Raw genomic sequence first — 19840 nt, forward strand, 5'->3', positions numbered from 1 at the left:
CCACTCTTCGGAAGCATGTGATTCATTCGATGGAGCTTCAATAGATGGTAAAACCTTACTGTGTAGTGCTCCAAGTCCAAAGACATGTCCTTGTTTAGATGTTCCAGCATCCAAATAAAAATAACAAACATGTGAACAAAAACTAAAGCCATGCAAAATTGTAGTAATAATTAATGAGTAGTATATTTACCACTATGTACATCACAAAAAATCCAGGTGCAGTTAGTGAGTAACAAACAAACCACAACCACAATGACTTGACACTTAAGAAACACATATCACTACTACTATTTTATAATCGTACGTCAATTATATATTGTTTATCATTAAGGATAAATAAGAGAAATAATCAATAATATAACTAACTGTATATATTCTGTAGACCAGAAGATTCAAGTTGTCCCAGGCGTTCTTCTATATGCTTTTCATAAGTTTCTGCAACCAATCGAGCTCGCTCATCAACGTAAGTTCCGTCAGGTTTTTGATGTGTTTTCTTCATCACATCAATAAAAGAGAAGTCTTCGTTGTTTGCTTCCTACAAACAATTAAAAAGTACATCGAAAATAAATAATACAAAATTATCAAGAGAAACTAAGAATGGAACTATAAACATTACCAGCACATCCTGAACTTTGGAACATAAACCAGCTCTATGTTGATGTAGATCTAAACCATTGCGATTAGACAATCGAGAAGCACGTGCACTAGCACTCGTCTTTTTGGCTTTCGGTGATCTCCCATAAGAGCGTCCACCTATTGTTGCTGGAGCCATCTAGAAAACCAATTTATAAGGATACGATACGTTGGTACAGTTTTAGTAAGGACACGATACTTTGATACAGTTTAGCAATTCAACTTCAAACCAATTTCTCAAAATCCAACATCATGTAGAAATTACCTTTCTAACTGAAGGCGACGGAGAAAAAAACAAATAAGAGAAGAAATCTACAAAGATAATTTCGTTTTAAGATTTGTTAGGGGCAGAAGTTATCAAATGCCTCAGGTACTTGTGTTTTTCTTGGGGTTATAATTGAGTTCGTGAAATACTTGGCAATACTTAAAGCGCTAGAGTGAAAAAGTTATGGCTCCACTTAAAATTTTTAACGCGGCCTATTAAAAAAAATTAGAAACCCACTACCTGATTTTAAGTCGTGTGTTAATTTTAACAAAAATATTTACTTATTTACATTGAGTAATTTTGACAAGGAAAATACCCCTCATTGGGAAGTGATAGTCGGCTTGATCTTTTGAATGCACAAGCGATAAAATAAATTTTATGCCAAACTAAATAATTTGCGAGTGTTGGTTGAGTCAAGACTCCCTCTACTTCTCAACGGAGGGATCTTTTCTTAAGCTAATTACTTATGGGGTCTCTGCAGAGACACATGTGCACATAAACTTATACTTGTACGTCTAGTGTAATCAAAGAAACTTAGATACAATGATTTGTCAAATACATAATATGGCCAACAAAAGAAATAATTTGGTCAAAAAAAAAAAACAAAAGAAATAAAAGATAATTATAAAATACAAAAAGAGGATATTAAATGATTTTCATGTGAATTATTATAAACCTTTTTGCAATTTTTTTTATAAACCTCAAATCCTCATGACCGACTTCAAACACACACAAGATTTAGGGTTTAGGGTTTAGTGTTTTTGATTTAGGGTTTAAGATTTATCCTTAGGTTTAGTGTTTTTAAGATTTAGAGTTTAGTGTTTTTGATTTAGGGTTTAAGATTTATCCAAGAGTTTATGGTTTATCAAGGAGTTTAGAGTTATAGTAAGCTGCTGACGGTGTTAAAAATATTTTTTATTTTTTTTTTTACTTATTTTAAAATTATGATATAAATTACCAATATTTTGTTTTCTATTTTAATAGATACTAAATATAAAATAATTAATTCTTATTGGTTGGCGAACCCTCAAATAACCCAAGAATAGCTCTTTATGTTTCATCCGCTACAAGTTCTATGTGTGTTGTCCGTAAAAAAAATTAAAATTTGGTATAATAATTTAACATATTACCAAAAACAAAAAGTTAAAATACTTTGTAGCAAATCTCAATCACCAATGATATTAAGATTCTTAGCACAAAAAACACAGATATAATGGTTTGATTAAATTTTATAATTTGATCATATATAGAGAATCTAATCTCATGTTTACAAATAGAAGTAACGGTTTAGTTTTTGAAACTGAGAAAAAAAAACTTTTTAGAGTAAGAATCAATGACTCTTCACTATGTTATATTCACGTGAATAAAATTTACATGTTTTATTATAAAGAAACTAATTTTAACAAAAATAGTCAGAAAATTTGATGATGTTGTGTCACTTAATAACAAATATATGCGAATTAGTGACGAGTTATGGTCTCATAATTACTAACAATATGTAAGACGGAACTTTTCGTCACTAGTTTGTTATCATTTATGACATTCTTTTGTTACTTTTTATTATGTTACAATATTATGACTAAATAGTTACTATTTTGTAACATAATAGTTTTGTCACAAATTTGTCAGCAAATCGTTATAATATTGTGACAAATTATTTTGACACAAAAATCGGTCGCAATATCAATACAGAGAATTAAAACTAACTTTATCGCATTAATTAGTTTGTCCATCTTTTTTATCAACGAGCTTGTCGTTAATAACATGAAACGGGATCAGAGCTGCTTTCACACGAAGATCAAGAAAACCATGTTTATGTTTATCTAGCTAGACCTACTAATGACAAACTCTCTGATTAGTTGCTGCTTATACGTACCATGTACATTGGCTGGAAACAACGAAAACTGTAAACACAACATTCTCCTTGAAAGTTCATTACGTTCCTACACAAATGAATAATCTAATTAGATTGTTTATACCACTTATCGATAAGGACCACAGGATAGGGTGCTTAACACAAATGGAAAGTCTAGTGATTAGTGGGTAGTGTTAAGAGCTGACGAAAAAAAGTGGGCAGAGTTATGTTACTTAAAAGTTGTGATTCTTGTGAATAACATGTATTAGTATGCTCTGAGCCTTGGAAAATATGATGAAACACATTCTCACCTTAATGACCATTTCGACATTTCTATTTATATTCCGTTCACACATAAAAATGAAATTAATTGCAGTTCGTCAAACATATAAATATTATAAATAAACTTTCTATTTTTGTTTGACGATCGATGACTTACTTTTGCCAATCAACCACATATTAGTCGAAATGTCCAATCCTCAAATAGATATTACAAGTTGATTTCTAACGATGCTTTTGGAGTTTGGAGTGGTGTGACTTGTGAGTGAGGTACGAATACTAATTATTCACATAAAATCTGAAGTCGAATTTTATAATTAAGGTCAATCGATCTTTTAAAGTAGTTATATTCTTCAATATATGGTTATGGTCGAAATTCTTCCTGTTTTTTTTTTCTGCTAGCATGCACTAAAACCATGCACGGATAAGATTGTTCGAATAAGAATATTTTTTGGTTTTCTAAGAATTGCAAAATTAAAATATGAAATTAATTAATACAATCATCACTACATTATTCCTATAAATACATTCATCAAGAGTAAGAACTTTACCATGACACGATCACAAGATAAAGAAAAACAGTGATGGTGATGATGAGAGTTTCTATATGTATCAGAGAGTCTTGCACGGAAAAATAGAGAATGATATTGAGCCAAAGATGGCTTGCCGATTTTACTGATTGAGTCTAGAAAAACTGATATTGATTGCCGGCAAGTTGATTTTGGCTCTGTTTCATTCTTTTCTTTTCGATGTCAGACTCCAGATATGTTCTGATATATATCACCATCACATCATCGTTATAATTATATTTATAATCATCATCGTGATTGGATTTATAATTTCATTCAAATATGTTTTTTGTGCAAAGTATTTGATGAATGTTAATACGATGCCCCGATTATTCGTTTATGGGTTTATACAAACTGAAACAAAATAAAAAACTTTAGTTAGTATTCATTCGCTCAACTTTATGAAGATTTGATATAACTTGCTTAACTTTGACATAATATGAAGCATTTTACAAGTTTCCTTGTGAAGATTTCTTTTTGATGCATCGACACAAAATATATGGCTCTGAAACTACTTTAGCGCATATATAGCCAATAGTGGACTCTACCAAAGTGAATCCGTTATTATAGGATTTCTCCATTTACCAAATAGTTAAAAGAGATTACACAAGTCATTGGCAATCAAATCAAAGCCACGTAGCCAACAACAGAAACAGAAACAGTCTAGTCCAGATATATTACAATCAGATGCAGGAAACGTCTTAATGCCATCTTAGCAGGCTTGGAATCATCTTTAGGGGTTGTGGTTCTCAGCGAGCTTCGTATTGAACAACTGCAAGAGAATCAACAACCACATAATTAGACGGAGAGTGATAGATTAGCACTGCAAACAAAAAAAACAAAATAGTAGACTAGACCGGAATGTATCTAACAAAACCATTACACTACACAATTAGGATTAGTGTTGATAGAGGTAAGTCTCACCTCTACGGGTACGCTTCTTGTAGAGAATACGGTAGCCACACTCTCTGCACTGGATCACATCCCCAGACTTCAAAGTATTCTCTTGTCCACAATCTTCCAAAACCAAAACCCATTCAGACAAAACAAGTTTTGCAAACTAAAGATAAATTGCAATGATAATCTATCAAGAAATTGTATAATGTCTGAGGCTGCTTGGGAGAAGCAGCAAAAAAAAAAGGCAGAGCTCCTCCTCAAAAGACCTCAAGTCATTAAGATCAAACCAATACAGAGAAGTATCGACATATTGAAAGATCATCAGATTGATTTAGGCCTCCTAACTAAGCCAATTATTAAAATAGATTAGGGTTCATATGGCTACTCAAAAGAGGCGTGTCTTCACATAATCTCTTCTCCTGTGTATTATTAAGTTCCGATTCAAGAAGAGGAAGAAGATGGTTTACCTCCGCAGACGTAAGTAACTGGTTCTGGCTGTTGATCCATGATAACGAATCGAATCCACAAAGCTAGGGTTTATGCGGTGACTTCAAACACGAGCGAAGAGACGACGAGAAAAGAGGATCCTGTGACGAGAGAGGCGTATAACCGCGATACGTGTGGGCTTATTAATTACAAAATGGGCTTATAAGAAAGCCCATAAAAAGCCTCAAATAGCAAGCAAAGTCAACGTCAACGTTGAATCGTAAACCGGAGATTGATCTGCACATCCGGCCCATGTATTACTTCTGACATTTTTATATATTGATATTTTTTTCATAATTAATATTATATATTTTAGATATGTTGAAATATAACTAATTGAATTCAAAAGACATAGACCGAATCGGATAATATGGTTATTTTTGGTACAAATATCCGAACTCGTTTCAGATACATTTGTTATTTAGAAATTTTTATGTTCCTATACATCTTAATCGAACTCATTCAGACTGAGAAGACAATAAATATATTTAGAAATAGTTTTTTATTTAGTAAAATAATTATATGGAGTGAAAAAAAGAATAAATGTAATACTTTTTATTATTTTATTCACAAAACATGTCTTTGAATTATATTTTTGGCTACGTAATTTTTCACCGATTGAAACTAAAATTAAAAAAAAATCTTAGTAAAACAAACTAAACCGAACGTCTAACCATATGTAAAACCAGTCATTTTACATTTTTGATTTTATAATTGGCACAAAGTTAATATTGATTAACTAATAAATAAAATTTACACTATTATTACTATGGTAATGTAATTAATGATGTGATCTACTGTTAATGTAATATAATTAATGAAATTATTACACTGAGTAAAATATGGAAAAAAAAATAATGTAATTACTAAAAAGATATTAACGGTTTGTGGAAGTCCAATTGATCCAGTATTTTGATCAAAGGTTCATTAATGTTTTTATAGCAGGAGATTTGAATTTCAATTCCAAAAAGCCGCGAATTTTACAGAATATTGGAGAAAATGCTTAAAAGAGATCTTCGATATCGATATAGCACAAAGAGTACCATAAGGAATGGATTTCATAGGACTGTTCAAAGTGATGCAGCCAGGCGGAAATCTTTGTAAAGTAGATAGAACATTTTGTTGTAATACCGTCTATGTAACGGTCGTTTCGGTTTATTCTCTTTAGTTAATAGAATAATAAACGATTTTAAAAGGATATGTTATTGGGGTTTTCTTCATTTGTTAATTTACTCTTAATGATAAATTGATATTTAGGCAAAACCAAACCATAATGACACAAAGTGTAATATTCCGATAAAAGCTAATGACAAATCTAGGATTGGACAAAAAAATCCTGACCCGAAGAACCGAGCTGAACTCGTTCGAAAAAGTAGTACCAAACCCTAACCGAAACTGGTTAAATATCCGAATGGATAAAAAAATTTGTTATCAAGAAAACTGGATCCAAACCCAATCCTAACCGAAATATTTTGGTATCGAAATTAGATTTATATAGTTAAATATATTAGTTATTTTGGATTTAATATCAAATATATTAGTTATTTTTAGATTTAATATCCAAACAAATCCAAAATGTATAATATATTTTAAAGTTGTTCAAAATATTTCAAAATGTATACAAATAATCATAAGTAAATATCTAAACAATATTTAAGACAATAAAATACGTCAAATGTCTATTGATTTTTTATCCTAATTTTCAAGCTAAATTATTTTTCTGTTAAGTTTAAGTATTTTATCATATATTGCTCCCGTACTCAAACCAAACTTGGACTGAAATTTATAAATACCCGAACGGAACTGAAAATTTTAACTCCAAAAATCTGAAACTCAAATGAATTCAAACTAAACCCCAGTGGGTACCCAAATGCCCACTCTAGATAAATCTGAAAAAAAATGATCATATGTGTTAATTGTATTGATAAATAAAAAAGGTTGCAAGAACTTAAAAATGAAATAAAGTAGTCTTTACGACTTTTCAATGGGACATATCATATCATGGATTTGAAAAAGTCGACTAATGAAGACAGGCTTTGTGTTTCATTATGCCCAAATAATTTATTCGCCAAAGAAACAAAAAGTATCAGATAAAAAATGTCCCACATAGGGATCTTAAGCAATATATAAAATAGATAAACCATTTCATTTATCACCAATTAGTTTTAGGTTGGAAACACATCTAGTTTAACATGGTATCATAGCCTGATACATGCATTCCAACCCGATCCACATCGATCTAGCCCAAATTTGGCCCATCGATCCTTATCCGAACATTCCGAAATTTTTTTCAACAGTCATCATCTCGAGGAGGCATATTAGACATAAAATGTTCCACATTGGTAGTTGGAAAAAATCCTAACCAACATATAAAATAGATAAACCATTTCATTTATCACCAATTGGTTTTATGCTAGAAGTTCATCTAGCTTAACAAAATGTTCTATGGCGTTTACGCACAGTTTGTTTTCCTTGGCCGGCAAGATATATTGTCATCCATTCAGAGGATTTAAAGCTCATCAGTGTCGACTAGATCAATTTTTATCAAACATAAGAGCAAATAAAACATGTAAAAGAAACTTTCTCATTCAGAGCATTTGGTATTTCTGATAGGGAGTCAAACAAATGCAAAAATTAATTTAACTGGTGGTAGCAATCCACTGAGAAAACTGCCAGAATTTTCCAAATTGGCTTTACCAGTTACCATCTAAGTCAAGTAACTTTCGTTCAAAAAAAGTGAAGTCGTTAAATCAACTTTGTGAAGAAGAAAAAAACAAAACTTTATTAGTCTTCAGGACTTCTCAATAGACACCATGTAGTATTTTAATGCTAACAAAGCGGCAAGTTATGCTTAACGGCTATATATATTTGTACCAGGTTGGACTATTAACTTAAAACACAAATTTGGAACTTTACAATCAGATAGTAGTCATCAGTTGACTGTGACAAGCCCTCTCATTGCTTGCAAACATTATAGAGAGACACCCTAGAACACTTAAGAAGACATTTTTAGCCACTCTAATGAGGACCTGTGATCTCCTTACATGATCACTATGATAAGTAACTAACATACAGACAACTTGAAGAAAAGAAAAAAAAAATCAAGATTTTGGATCACGAAACTGAGAAATTACAAGGGAAAACCGAGGATTGAAAAACATTCATATTTTTCTGAAGCATAGTAGTTGAGAAAACCAATTCTGGAAACTTATGTATCTGTATATAGTGAGGAAGCCACAAACACATCATGTCATCAACGCCTGACTATCCTTCTGGCTTTGAAGAACCTCCCTTTGATTGTGTATAGCTGCTTTACAACTTCACGCACGGTCAACGGATTCATAGGAAATTGTTCACAGCACCTAAGTCCCAACTCCAAAACCAGTTTCAAGCACACTTCAAGAGGGAATCCTACTCTGAGACCGCTAAGTAACGATTTGTCCGCAATGTCTAATACATTTTCCGGTAATGCCAACTTGGTGTAGATCTGGAGGGTAAAGTTTCCCCCAAATAACTCATTAGATGGTCTTTTTCCAGTGAACATTTCCAGAAGAAGAACTCCAAAGCTGTACACATCACCATGTATTGATGGTTGTCCTCCCATTGCATATTCTGCACCATAACTCACATAAACAAGATTAGTCTGTTGTTATTTAATATTGTAGGCTACAAAGTGTCTGGTTTGGTACACAGTGACACAACCAATTTAGTTCATTAGTCTATTTTTTATTTAATATTTTAGGCTACAAAATTACACACCCATTGTAAAAAAAGTTTTTTGATGAATAAAATTTAACATTCATTCAAAAAAAATATTGGAGTGACAAGAGAATATACTATCTCTTCATCTTAACATGACACATGTGTGATATGTTTACCTGGTGCGGCATAGCCGATCGTTCCTCTGATGCTGGACGAGCTAAGGGAGGATTCTTGGTCGAATTTGAGGAGCAGCCGAGCTAGACCAAAGTCACTAACATGGGCTGTTAGATCATCGTCTAGAAGGACGTTTCCTGGCTTAAGATCACAATGAACTATAGGGTCATGATAGTTAACATGAAGATACTCCACGGCAGAAGCCACGTCTATGGCAATGTTAAACCTCTCAAGAATGCTCAAAGGCCTTGAGGTATTGTTGGTCCCTTCTAGCTGCTCTTCTCCGTGCAGCCACATATCCAGGCTTCCATTTGGCATGAACTTATACACCAGTGCTCTGAATTCATCACCTTTGAAATCAATGCTCGAGCAAGCTGTTAGGAGCTTCACAAGGTTGCGATGCCTCACACTCTTCAAGACTTCACATTCTGCAATAAAGCTCTTGGCAGCTCCATGAAACTTGAGATTTAACACTTTGATGGCAACTGCTCTGTTTTCAGGACCGAGAAATGCTTTATACACAACACCAAAGTTCCCTGTCCCAATCATGTTTCCCAAAGAAAATCCACCGGTTGCACTATGAAGTTCTCCATACCGTACCCTTTCATGTAAGGGTGCAATACTTAAATTATCCATATGACGTGTGTTGCTGCTTACCCTTTGTTTCATGCTGCTTCGTTTCTTGAACCAAGAGAGAGAGATGATAACCATTACTGAAAGAATAAACAAAGTAACAGCTGCCCCAACGCCAATGGCGATTTTCCTTCTCGTTGAAGAATGCTCTCTTGCTTTTGTTTCTGAGCATGGTTTCAGCTTTAGTTCAGCAACCCCTCCACATAGATTTTTGTTTCCAAAGACCGAGACGTTTCTTGATTTTTGAAAAATTCCTTCAGTTGGTACTGGGCCATCAAGATTATTCACAGAGAGATTTAGAAACTGAATAGCAGAGAGGTTTACCAGATACTCAGGTATGGTGCCAGAAAGATTGTTGTTGGACAGATCAAGGAGTCGTAGGTTCCTCAACGCTCTGATATCTATGATGGTTCCTTCAAAAAAGTTTCCGTTCAATAAAATTTCTTCCATGCATAGACAGTTCCCCAGGGTTTGTGGTACATGTCCAGATAATTGGTTGAGTGAAACATCTAGTCGAACAAGACTGACCAACTTTCCTACTTCATTGGGGATCTGTCCTGTTAAATTGTTATGTGAAATATCCAAGGTAACAAGAGATGGGACGTTCATGAGCTCTCCAGGTATGGAGCCACACAGCATGTTGAAATCAAGCCCAAGGTAAAGAAGGTAAGTGCAGTTTCCAAGACTGGAAGGGATGCTTCCTTTGAAATCATTGTTATACAAATAAATTTGCGTTACCATACTGAGGTTCCCAAAGGAAGATGGTATGTCTCCTGACATCATATTAAACTGTAAGTAGAGCCTCTCTACTCTAGAAAGCTTCCCGATGGAGGCCGGAATTTCACCTGTCAAGAGGTTCTGTTCAACCTTGAATGATTGGAGGCTCTCAAGATTTCCGATGTCAAGAGGAATGCTCCCAGAGATGGCATTTCCTCCAAGGAAGAGATACGTCAATAGACTGGATAGATTGGATATGAGAGGAGGCAAGTTGCCCCCAAGTTTGTTGTAGCCAACACCAAGAAACTGAAGTTGAGTGCAGTTATTCAAACTGCCAATGAAATCAAGATCTCTAGAGGAGTAACTTCCCAGAGAATTATAAGCAAGCGCAAGTACTTCGAGATTATGTAATCTCCCAAAACTTAAAGGGATGCTTCCCGTCATGTGGCATTCTTCAATATCAAATTTTCTGAGAGATGTAATATTGGCCAGTGAAGATGGAATCTCCCCTTCGAATTTGTTTCCTCCCAAGAACAGCACTTGAATGTCTGGAAAAAGCTGGTCAATGTCAGGCCTTAGTTTACCATAGAAACGGTTGTCGGGGATGGATAGAAACAAAAGAGAGGACAGGTTGCAAATAGGACGCGGAAAAATCCCCGAAAAGCTGTTTCCAGCTATTCGGAGATACTTCATCCGTGCAAGTCTAGACATGCTGTAAGGAATCATTCCTTCCATACGGTTGTACTCTATATCAAGCTTCCGGAGTGATGTTAAGTTCCCAAGAGAAGCAGGGAACCTCCCTGTCAGATTGTTTCCACGGAGAGACAGGATGACAACCGAAGAAAGTGAGCCTAGTTCAGAAGGAACGTCGTGTTCAAGATTGTTGGAGGATAGATCATTGGTCAAAAGGGCAGAACAGTTTGGTATGCCAAGTGAAATCCCACCTCCAAGAACGTTGTTGCTTAGGTTCAAGTGTTGAAGCCTGAACAACTTCCCTACCTCAAGAGGGATGCTACCATGGAAAGAGTTGTCTGCAAGAATAAGAGATGTGAGGAAAGAGAGGTTACCGATGGAGGGCGAGATAACGCCAGTTAGCTTCATCCCGCTGAGGTCTAAACCAGTGACCCTCTTGTGCCTACGACCACATATAATTCCAGTCCAGTTGCAGAGATGAAAAGACTTGTTCCACGAAGCTAAGACAAGCCGGCTGTTCTCGGTTAAATGGGTCTGGAATTCGACCAGGGCTTGTTTGTCCGTCTCATCGTTGAATCTGGAAGCCTGGCACGAGTATACAAGAGCAAGCAAATGAAATAGCATAAGGCTCATACAAGGAAGATGCATTGAAAATAACAAAATTATCAGTTGTGTCAAAAGGACGAAATGAGAAAACAAAACTACTTGGTGAGGGAATAAATTATTTAAAAAGACGGAACCAGAGGAAATAAATGGCAGTAAATTTCCAAAAGTACTTTAACTAAAGGTCGTTGCCTTCTCTATCAACGTGTTTGAAAAGAATCAACGTACATGCATCAGTAAGAGAGAAACTATGTCAAATCAACATAGGCCAAGCATCACAATTACAGTTCTTTATAACAAATATAAGTTAAGTAAGAAAGTGAGTTTTATGTTTTCTTTTATTAACATGTGAGTATTCCAGACTTATGAATATGCTCACAATAGATTTCAAAGAGATGTGCAACTCATGGATAGACGTTATCTGAATATTTAAATAAACCGAAAACAAGAGCTCATATCAATGTAAGTGTCTAAGAGCAATGTGACTTAGTTTCATGCAGTTTGTGGATCAAATTTCAAACGTGTTCGCGTCTCAAACCCGTCTCATTACCACTCGACCACAAGGTTCCAGACAACAAGGTACCAGACAAGTGAGTGAGTTTTATGTTAGCAGCAGCAAACAAAGGAAAAACATTAAAAATGAGGGATATCACTCCAATAATACATCATTTTACGAGAAAAATAAAAATATATAAATAGTGTGTTACCTCATTATCATAACGCTATTCACAAATTCATTTTGATGTTTAACTTTTTTTATTTGAATAACCATTTCTAAAATTTTGACCAAAAAAAAAATTTATGCATAAACAAAATATTACTTTTAGAAACTTTTTATTTAATATGTATATAATGATTAAACTTTAAAACATATTGATAATAACAAATTAGTTAAATACTTAAATATAAGACTTATTATTCAATAATGCTACATATAAAATAAAAATATGATAAAAATAAATAATAACATTAATAATACATAACTAATACCGAAAATAAAATAAAAACACAAAAAAATTTCACATAACATAGAATTTTTTTGACAAAAATAGTTATGTTTAAAAAGAACTCTGCCATTGCTTTCTATGTTGCTATATAATTTTAATAATGTAATAAATAAATACTAAAAATCTATAAAAAAAAGTTAGATTAACAAGTGAGTATAATTTTTAAATTTTATCAAATAAAGAACTTTATGACATATGTTGATTTGACATAGTTTTTGTAAGTAGATAACATTTAGAAATTATACTCACTCGTTACAAGTAGATAAAAAATTTGGCCCATAACATTTAATTTTCTATTTTTTCTCCTACAAATAACTTAGTTATTATTAAATATATATAATATCTTACCTATTATTTTAATATTTTCAAAATAAAATATTTTAAAAGACAATCTTAAGATTTAAAAATTATACTCACTTTTTAAATCATTTAAAATTTATAACAAGTGAGTATAATTTTTAAATCTTATCAAATAAAGAACTTTATGACATATGTTGATTTGACAAATCTTAAATGTTATGGGCCAACCTAAACTATTTGTAAGTAGATAAAAAATTCTTTATGTATCAAATATTTATATTTGTGATTAATTTGTACTTTTGTCTTTTGGGTTACATGTTCGGGTTTGGATAATAATACTTCGAGTTTGGATATGTTTTGTACCACCTTACAGACTCACTCTGGTATTTACATCCATTATTTTTTTAGAGTTAATTATCAAATGATTTATTGTTTGAAGATTTGTTCCTTGTTTTGGTTACTATTTACTATAACAATTTGTTACATTTTTCCTCTCCAATTTTTCCTTCTAATTTATTCCATATAGTTCTTTAGAAATTTTTTCTCTGCAATTCCTAACGTTCATTAAAGTGGTCACCAGTTAAACTCATGTTCAGTGGTGTACTATATGCTTGTAGAGCTGGGAATTTTAATCATTGCCCGCAGGTTCCGTACTGTTTGATTTTGACCCGCCGCGGGACGGGTGCTGGTCGAACAATTTGAAAATTTTGAATAGTTGGTACAAGTACGGGTTGAGATTATTTTAAGCTGGCCGGTACGGGTCAGCCGAACTTGAGTCGCGGGTATCCGATAATCCGCAAATTTTTTTAAAAAAGTTTATAAAAAAAAATCCGTAAAAATATATAAAATATTGTAAATATTTATATAATTTTAATTATAAATATTTTATTTTAATATTATTTTTTAAAAAATAATAATTTTTAATTAAAATAATTCTTTTTAAATAAAATAATTCTTTTTAATATAATTAATATTACCCACAGGTTTGGCGGGTTTCGGCGGGGCGGGTGCATATTTAAAAGTTTTTGTTTGCTGGTTATGCTGATCGAGTTTTTGAATAAAAAAATGATTTGACCCAATTGGACATTTAGATAAAAAATAATTTAAAGTAGAAAAGTCTAAGTCAACTAACATAAACCAAGTCTACTCAGATATCAATCAAGCATGTCCTCTCCAATACTCTTCCCTTTCTCAAAACCAAATTTTCGTCTGATCTTGCTATTATTCTTCTTGTTCTACTTTCACCATCTTCCTTGTGCTCTAAGTCAACCAGACCTTAAATCTTGCGATCAACTGTTTCACTGTGGGAATATCTCAGCGGGGTTTCCTTTCTGGGGAGAGGCTCGACCAAAACCTTGTGGTCATCCTTCTTTGGGGCTTCAGTGTGACCAAAACTCGGACAAGACATACTTTACCTTCTCAGGTCAGATGTACCGTCGCCTTTACATGGACAACTCAACCAACACCCTTGGATTTGCGAGGCAAGACTTTTTAGTTGGATCATTCTGCAATTCTACATTCACCGGTACAACATTGACTAATGAACTATTTCAGCTTTCACCAGAGTACACGACCCTCTTTGTATACTATCTCTGCGAACCTCATCTTCCCAATCCCGCGAATTTCAAATGTCCAAAGATTGGTGTGGCCTCAATGCATCAGAGCAATGAAAATCATGAAAAAATGTTATGCGAGTTTCAACATCACTGTTCCCACAAGTTATGTCCCAGAGAGGGAAACTTTGGATATGACCCGTTTACAAATTGTTCTCCAAAAAGGATTCGAGGTGAAGCTGATGATTGAAGGAACGTGTCAAGAATGTAAATCCACTGGTGGAGTCTGCGGCTACGATGTCGGCATTCCTGTTTGCTGCAAGAGAAACTCTTCATCAAAAATCAAATGCAATCAAATGCTCCCTTCTGGTATGTTTCTGAACTATTAGCAAGTTTCTTTGTGCATCTTAATTTATTCCCTTTGACAAAACTTGTAACAATTTGCTCATAAGTCGATTTCCAGCCTCGTAAGTTCCACTAAGACACATAACGCAGCATTTACAACATACTAATCACCATGTCACAAATATCCTTATATATTTTATACCATCCATTGGAGTATTTTTTACATTTCGGATCAAGTATATAGAGATTCATGTTTTTGGGTTCCTATTCGGATTTCGTGTTTTTGCCCAGACCTAATGTCTACCAGTCCATTGGGAGACTAAGTCATACTAACCCACCTAGTTCCAAGAGAAATTTCCGGGAAATTATTGGAGACCTAATGTGTTTTTCTTATGGAGCCCTACAAAACCGCAAAACCAGGTAGGTGCCCATTCTCTTCCTTTCTAGGATTCTAAATTCACTGTTTCAGTTCAGTTAATCTGAATCTTTAGTTCGGTTTGGTAATGATCTTCCACGAGAACCAGATCTCCTCTCTTCCTCGTCCTTTTATCTGGAACTAGTTTACATAACATGAAAATGATTTATTACATTTCTTTTCTGGTGATCATTCAGAGAAGCTCCCTTCCCTTCCTCAGAAACTCCTAAGTTCTGTCTTAATGATATGAATAAGTTCTGTCGTGACTTTGAACTGACATATTTTTTCATGCAGGCCTCTCCAAAACAGCAAAAATAGGTGTCTATTATTTTTCCTTTCAAGAGAAACAGTTTCAGTTGAACATACCTTAGAAACTGATTGTCCTTTTTTTTCCCTGTCTCTAGGCATCGGAGTGGCTTCTGGATTCTTGGGTTTGTTTCTGACCCCAAAAACTTTTGAGAACTGTTTTAAGTCTTCCAATAACTCAATAAAAATTATAACTCCAATAAAATTTATCTGTTTTCTAGGATCAATTGCAATTGGTCTTCTCTTGTTCATGGCATTTTCATCAGGCTTTGGAAAGAAAAAAAGTACACATCATCGGAAATACCAGAACCTAGGGACGCTAGTACAACTGAAACAATACAGTTACGCAGAAGTGAAGAAAATTACAAAATCATTTTCGTACACAGTTGGAAAAGGAGGTTTTGGAACTGTTTACGGAGGAAACCTACGTGATGGTCGTAAGGTTGCGGTGAAAAACATGAAGGATTTTAAGAGCAATGGTGAAGACTTCATCAATGAGGTCGCTAGCATGAGCCAAACATCTCATGTTAACATTGTTTCTTTGCTTGGTTCCTGTTATGAAGGGACCAACAGAGCAATTGTGTACGAGTTTCTAGAAAGAATTCACTGAATGTAGATATGAGTACACTATATGGTATTGCTTTAGGTGTTGCTCGGGGAGTTGAGTATTTGCACCATGGCTGCAGAACAAGGATTGTTCATTTTGACATTAAACCTCATAATGTACTGTTAGATGATAACCTCTGTCCTAAGGTCTCGGACTTTGGTCTCGCTAAGCTATGTGAGAAAAGAGAAAGCATATTGTCATTTCTAGACACAAGGGGAACTATAGGTTACATTGCACCAGAGGTGTTCTCAAGACTGTATGGCCCAGTCTCCTACAAGTCAGATGTTTATAGCTACGGAATGTTGGTTCTCGAGATGATCGGAGCGAGGAACAAAGAAACAGAAGAAAATGTTGCTTCTAACTCTAGCTCGGCTTACTTTCCTGATTGGATATATAAGGATCTTGAAAATGGAGAGCATACATGCGTAATTGGTGATGGTACCAAAGAGGAAAACGAGATTGCAAAGAAGATAGATCTTTTTTTTTTTTTTGATAATCTAGGGGTTCCCCGCTTCGCGGGTCATTCCCCTGGGCCCGGTCAGGCAGCGGTCCACTTCACCCGGGAGGGCTTTACCTGGGCTGGATCGAACCCAGTACCGCTTTGGTGTCCAGAAGAGGCAGGGTAGTTTCCGCATGGGGAGGAAATCGAATCCGGATGGTGGTTGCCACCACAAGCCCGTCCTGCCACTTGGACTACCTGGTCCGGACAAGAAGATAGATCTTGGTGGGTCCTTGGTGTATTCAGCCATGTCCATCTAATCGTCCAGCCATGAAACAGAGGTGTTGAGATGATGGAAGGAAGCTTGGGTGCAATCGAAGTCCCTCCTAAGCCTTCCATGCAAATATCCAGAAACCCTCTTCCAGATTCGTCATGTCTTTCAGAAGTGAATTCAAACAACTCTGAGGAATTGATTTGATTCACAAGTTGAAAATCTATTTCCGAGTCTCCATCATATACTTGGTATAAACTTGTGTGAGAAAATCTATTTCTTAAAATGTTTCAAAGTGTCTTTGTTTGTTTATCCAACAAACTGTCTTTATTATATGTGATGGACAAGACTCTGACTCGTTAATGGATTCCAAAGTAGATTCTTGGATTCTCCGAATGGCTGAAGGCTGCGATTTTCAACCAAGTAAATATTTTTGGATTTAATTTCAGCTAAACAGAAAATAGAATTTTGTGTTGTAACAATTGTGAGGAAAAACAGATGCGGAAACAGATGAATAAAAGCGATGTAACTACGACACAGATATTTAACGTCGTTCACCCCTAGGGCTACGTCCACGGGTAAAGAGATATCTTATTATTGGAGGCGATATTGAGCTTACAGAGTGCGAGTTCAGGGTTACTTCGAATACAAGATATATATAGTAACATCTCGCATCTAAAACCCTAGAATAAACGGACTCATGGGCTTAAGCCCACGATCAGATGTAACATCCATAATAACTTGATGCAACGCTCTTGATGCAACCGAGTCGGTATGATGTACGTGATGTAACATCCATCGCCTAGATGTAACATCCAGATTCAAGGCATATCAACAATTCTATACCTTGACTTGAATCCTCTCAATAACAGATGTACCAGATGCACCTTCAAGTGCCAGATGTACCAGATGCGTTTCTCTGCGCCAGATGTACAAGATGCGCCATCAGCGCCAGATGTACAAGATGCACTTTCAAGTGCCAGATGCGCCATTAACACCAAATGTACCAGATGCGTTCTTCAACGCCAAATGTACCATCGCTCTTTTTGCCTCATATGTCCCTTCAGACCAGATGTGTTGCTCTGACGAACCAGACGCCCTTTAACGGCCAGATGCTCAACTAGAGCCAGGCGTTCGTCATCAGCCGGATATCCCAACGGACTAGATGTCCCAACGGACCAGATGTCCCAACGGACCAGACGCCCCCAACGGGCCAGATGTCCCAACGGGCCAGATGTCCCAACGGACTAGATGCCCCAACGGGCCGGATGTCCCAACGGACCAGACATCCCAACGGACTAGATATCCTTGCGGACCAAATGTCCTTGCAGACCAGATGCTCCAACGGGCCAGATGTCCTTGCGGACCAGATGTCCATGCGGACCAGATGCCCCAACGGGCCGTTCGCCCCAACGGGCAAAATGTCCTTGCGGACCAGATGCCCAACGGGCTAAACCATATACATGGTGAGATGAATATTTGCAGTGCACAGAATACTGATATGTTCATCTGAAGACATCACGAACCTTGTCAACACTTCATTAATGTAGGCCTTCTGTGACAAGAACAACTCCTTCTCCCTATCTCTTATCTCTGAAGATCTCCATCCCTAAAATCTTCATTGCTGCACGCAAATCCTTCATCTCAACTTCAAAACCCAGAAGCTCCAGCTTCTCGATGTCACACTTCTCTTCAGCTAACAACATGTCATCCACGTAGAGTACCAAACAGATGAACGTCGCATCCTTCAACTTACTCATGCAGACACACCAATCATAAGGACTTCTGATGTAGCCCAACTTGATTATATACCTGTCGAATCTCTTGTACCATCCTCTGAGAGACTGCTTAAATCAACAAAGTGACTTCTGAAGCGTACACACATAGTCATCCTTTTCAGGAACTCGACAACAATCTGGCTGAGTCATGTATATCTCCTCTAGCTCTCCATGAAGATACACTGTCTTCACATCAAATTGCTCAAGCTCCAAGTCCTGACGTGCTACCAGCGCTAGCAACACTCTGATGGACGTATGTCTGACCATCGATGAGAATATCTCATTGTAGTCTACTCCATCTCTCTGACTGAAACTTATTGCAACAATCCGAGCTTTATACTTAGCTCCTTCTGCCAGTGATGCTCCATCCTTAATCTTGAAGACCCACTTGCATGTAACATCCCTTCTCTCCGATGGTAATGTGACCAGGTCCCATGTATGATTCTTCTGATGAGACTCCACGTCTCTCGTTGCAACATGCTATTTATCAGATTCGGGACTAGAAACAGCTTCCATGTAAGTAGATGACGCATCCACTTCCTCTGCAACCTGAAGTGCATAACCCACCATATCTTCGAAGCGATATCTCTCTGGTGGCCTGACATCAACCCTTCTTGGTTGATCTTTCACGATGCTACACTCTGTAGCGTCAAGCGGTTAAATCTTTGTAGACTCCAACTGAACATCTTCTACACGCTCCTCTTGATTTGATTTTATGTGTGTGCCTGCACATCGATCACTTCATGATCATCTTGTAGCTCCACCTGTTCATCAGTGCTACCCTTTTCTGCTTCTGAACTGGACCCTGAGCTCCTAACCATAGATGTTTCATCGAAGACACCATTCCATTCGGTTTTCTGATGGAGACCAGACCATATATCCTTTTATTCCATCATTGTAGCCCATAAACACTCTTAAAAGTGAATATTCGGCAAATCTATCTAACCACACCTCAGAAGGTATCATGCACTCGATGCCTATGTGGGGAACAAGATTTATCAAGTAGCAAGCCGTGTTAACTGCTTCAGCCCAAACCCGCTTCTCTAAACCAGCACTAGAGAGCATGCACATCGCTCTCTCTAGCATTATCTGGTTTATCCATTTTGCAACACCATCCCGTTGTGGTGTTCCCCTGTCTGTAAGATGTTTGGCAGATGTTGCATCCTTACAAAATTGTTTAAACTCTTTCGAGCAGAGTTCCAAACCAATATCAGAATGAAGCATATCTTACTTCGACAGATGTTGCATCCCACGCTCACCTATATGTCCAAGCCTCATATGCCACAGCTTAGTCATATCTTCCTCTGAGATCT

General features: G+C 35.9%; 1 protein-coding gene, 1 long non-coding RNA gene and 1 pseudogene across 2 annotated transcripts; 1 reads left to right on the forward strand and 2 right to left on the reverse strand.

Annotated features, from left to right (window-relative positions):
* Nucleotides 1-4139: 4139 nt before the first annotated feature.
* Nucleotides 4140-5095, reverse strand: LOC106332493. The gene is made up of 3 exons (XR_001268101.1): nucleotides 4966-5095; nucleotides 4526-4618; nucleotides 4140-4373 (listed from the first exon to the last, which is right to left on the reverse strand). It is a non-coding gene; the product is annotated as an uncharacterized LOC106332493 (long non-coding RNA).
* A 3108-nt stretch (nucleotides 5096-8203) lies between these two features.
* Nucleotides 8204-11559, reverse strand: LOC106334621 (putative receptor-like protein kinase At3g47110). Its single transcript, XM_013772938.1, has 2 exons — nucleotides 8863-11559; nucleotides 8204-8596 (listed from the first exon to the last, which is right to left on the reverse strand). The coding sequence occupies exons 1-2, from the start codon at nucleotides 11549-11551 to the stop codon at nucleotides 8238-8240; spliced, it is 3048 nt and encodes a 1015-aa protein (XP_013628392.1). The 5' UTR covers nucleotides 11552-11559; the 3' UTR covers nucleotides 8204-8237.
* A 2656-nt stretch (nucleotides 11560-14215) lies between these two features.
* LOC106334831 lies at nucleotides 14216-17038 on the forward strand (annotated as a pseudogene).
* Nucleotides 17039-19840: the final 2802 nt, after the last annotated feature.

Source organism: Brassica oleracea, chromosome C3 (genome assembly GCF_000695525.1).
Source record: "Brassica oleracea var. oleracea cultivar TO1000 chromosome C3, BOL, whole genome shotgun sequence".
NCBI lineage: Eukaryota > Viridiplantae > Streptophyta > Magnoliopsida > Brassicales > Brassicaceae > Brassica > Brassica oleracea.

Excerpts from the sequence above, each read along its gene's own strand:
- LOC106334621 (XM_013772938.1), bottom strand. The coding sequence starts at position 11,551 with ATGCATCTTCCTTGTATGAGCCTTATGCTATTTCATTTGCTTGCTCTT. Across the intron at positions 8,597-8,862 it reads GATCGGCTATGCCGCACCAG|AATATGCAATGGGAGGACAA; the intron begins GTAAACATATCA and ends GTTATGGTGCAG.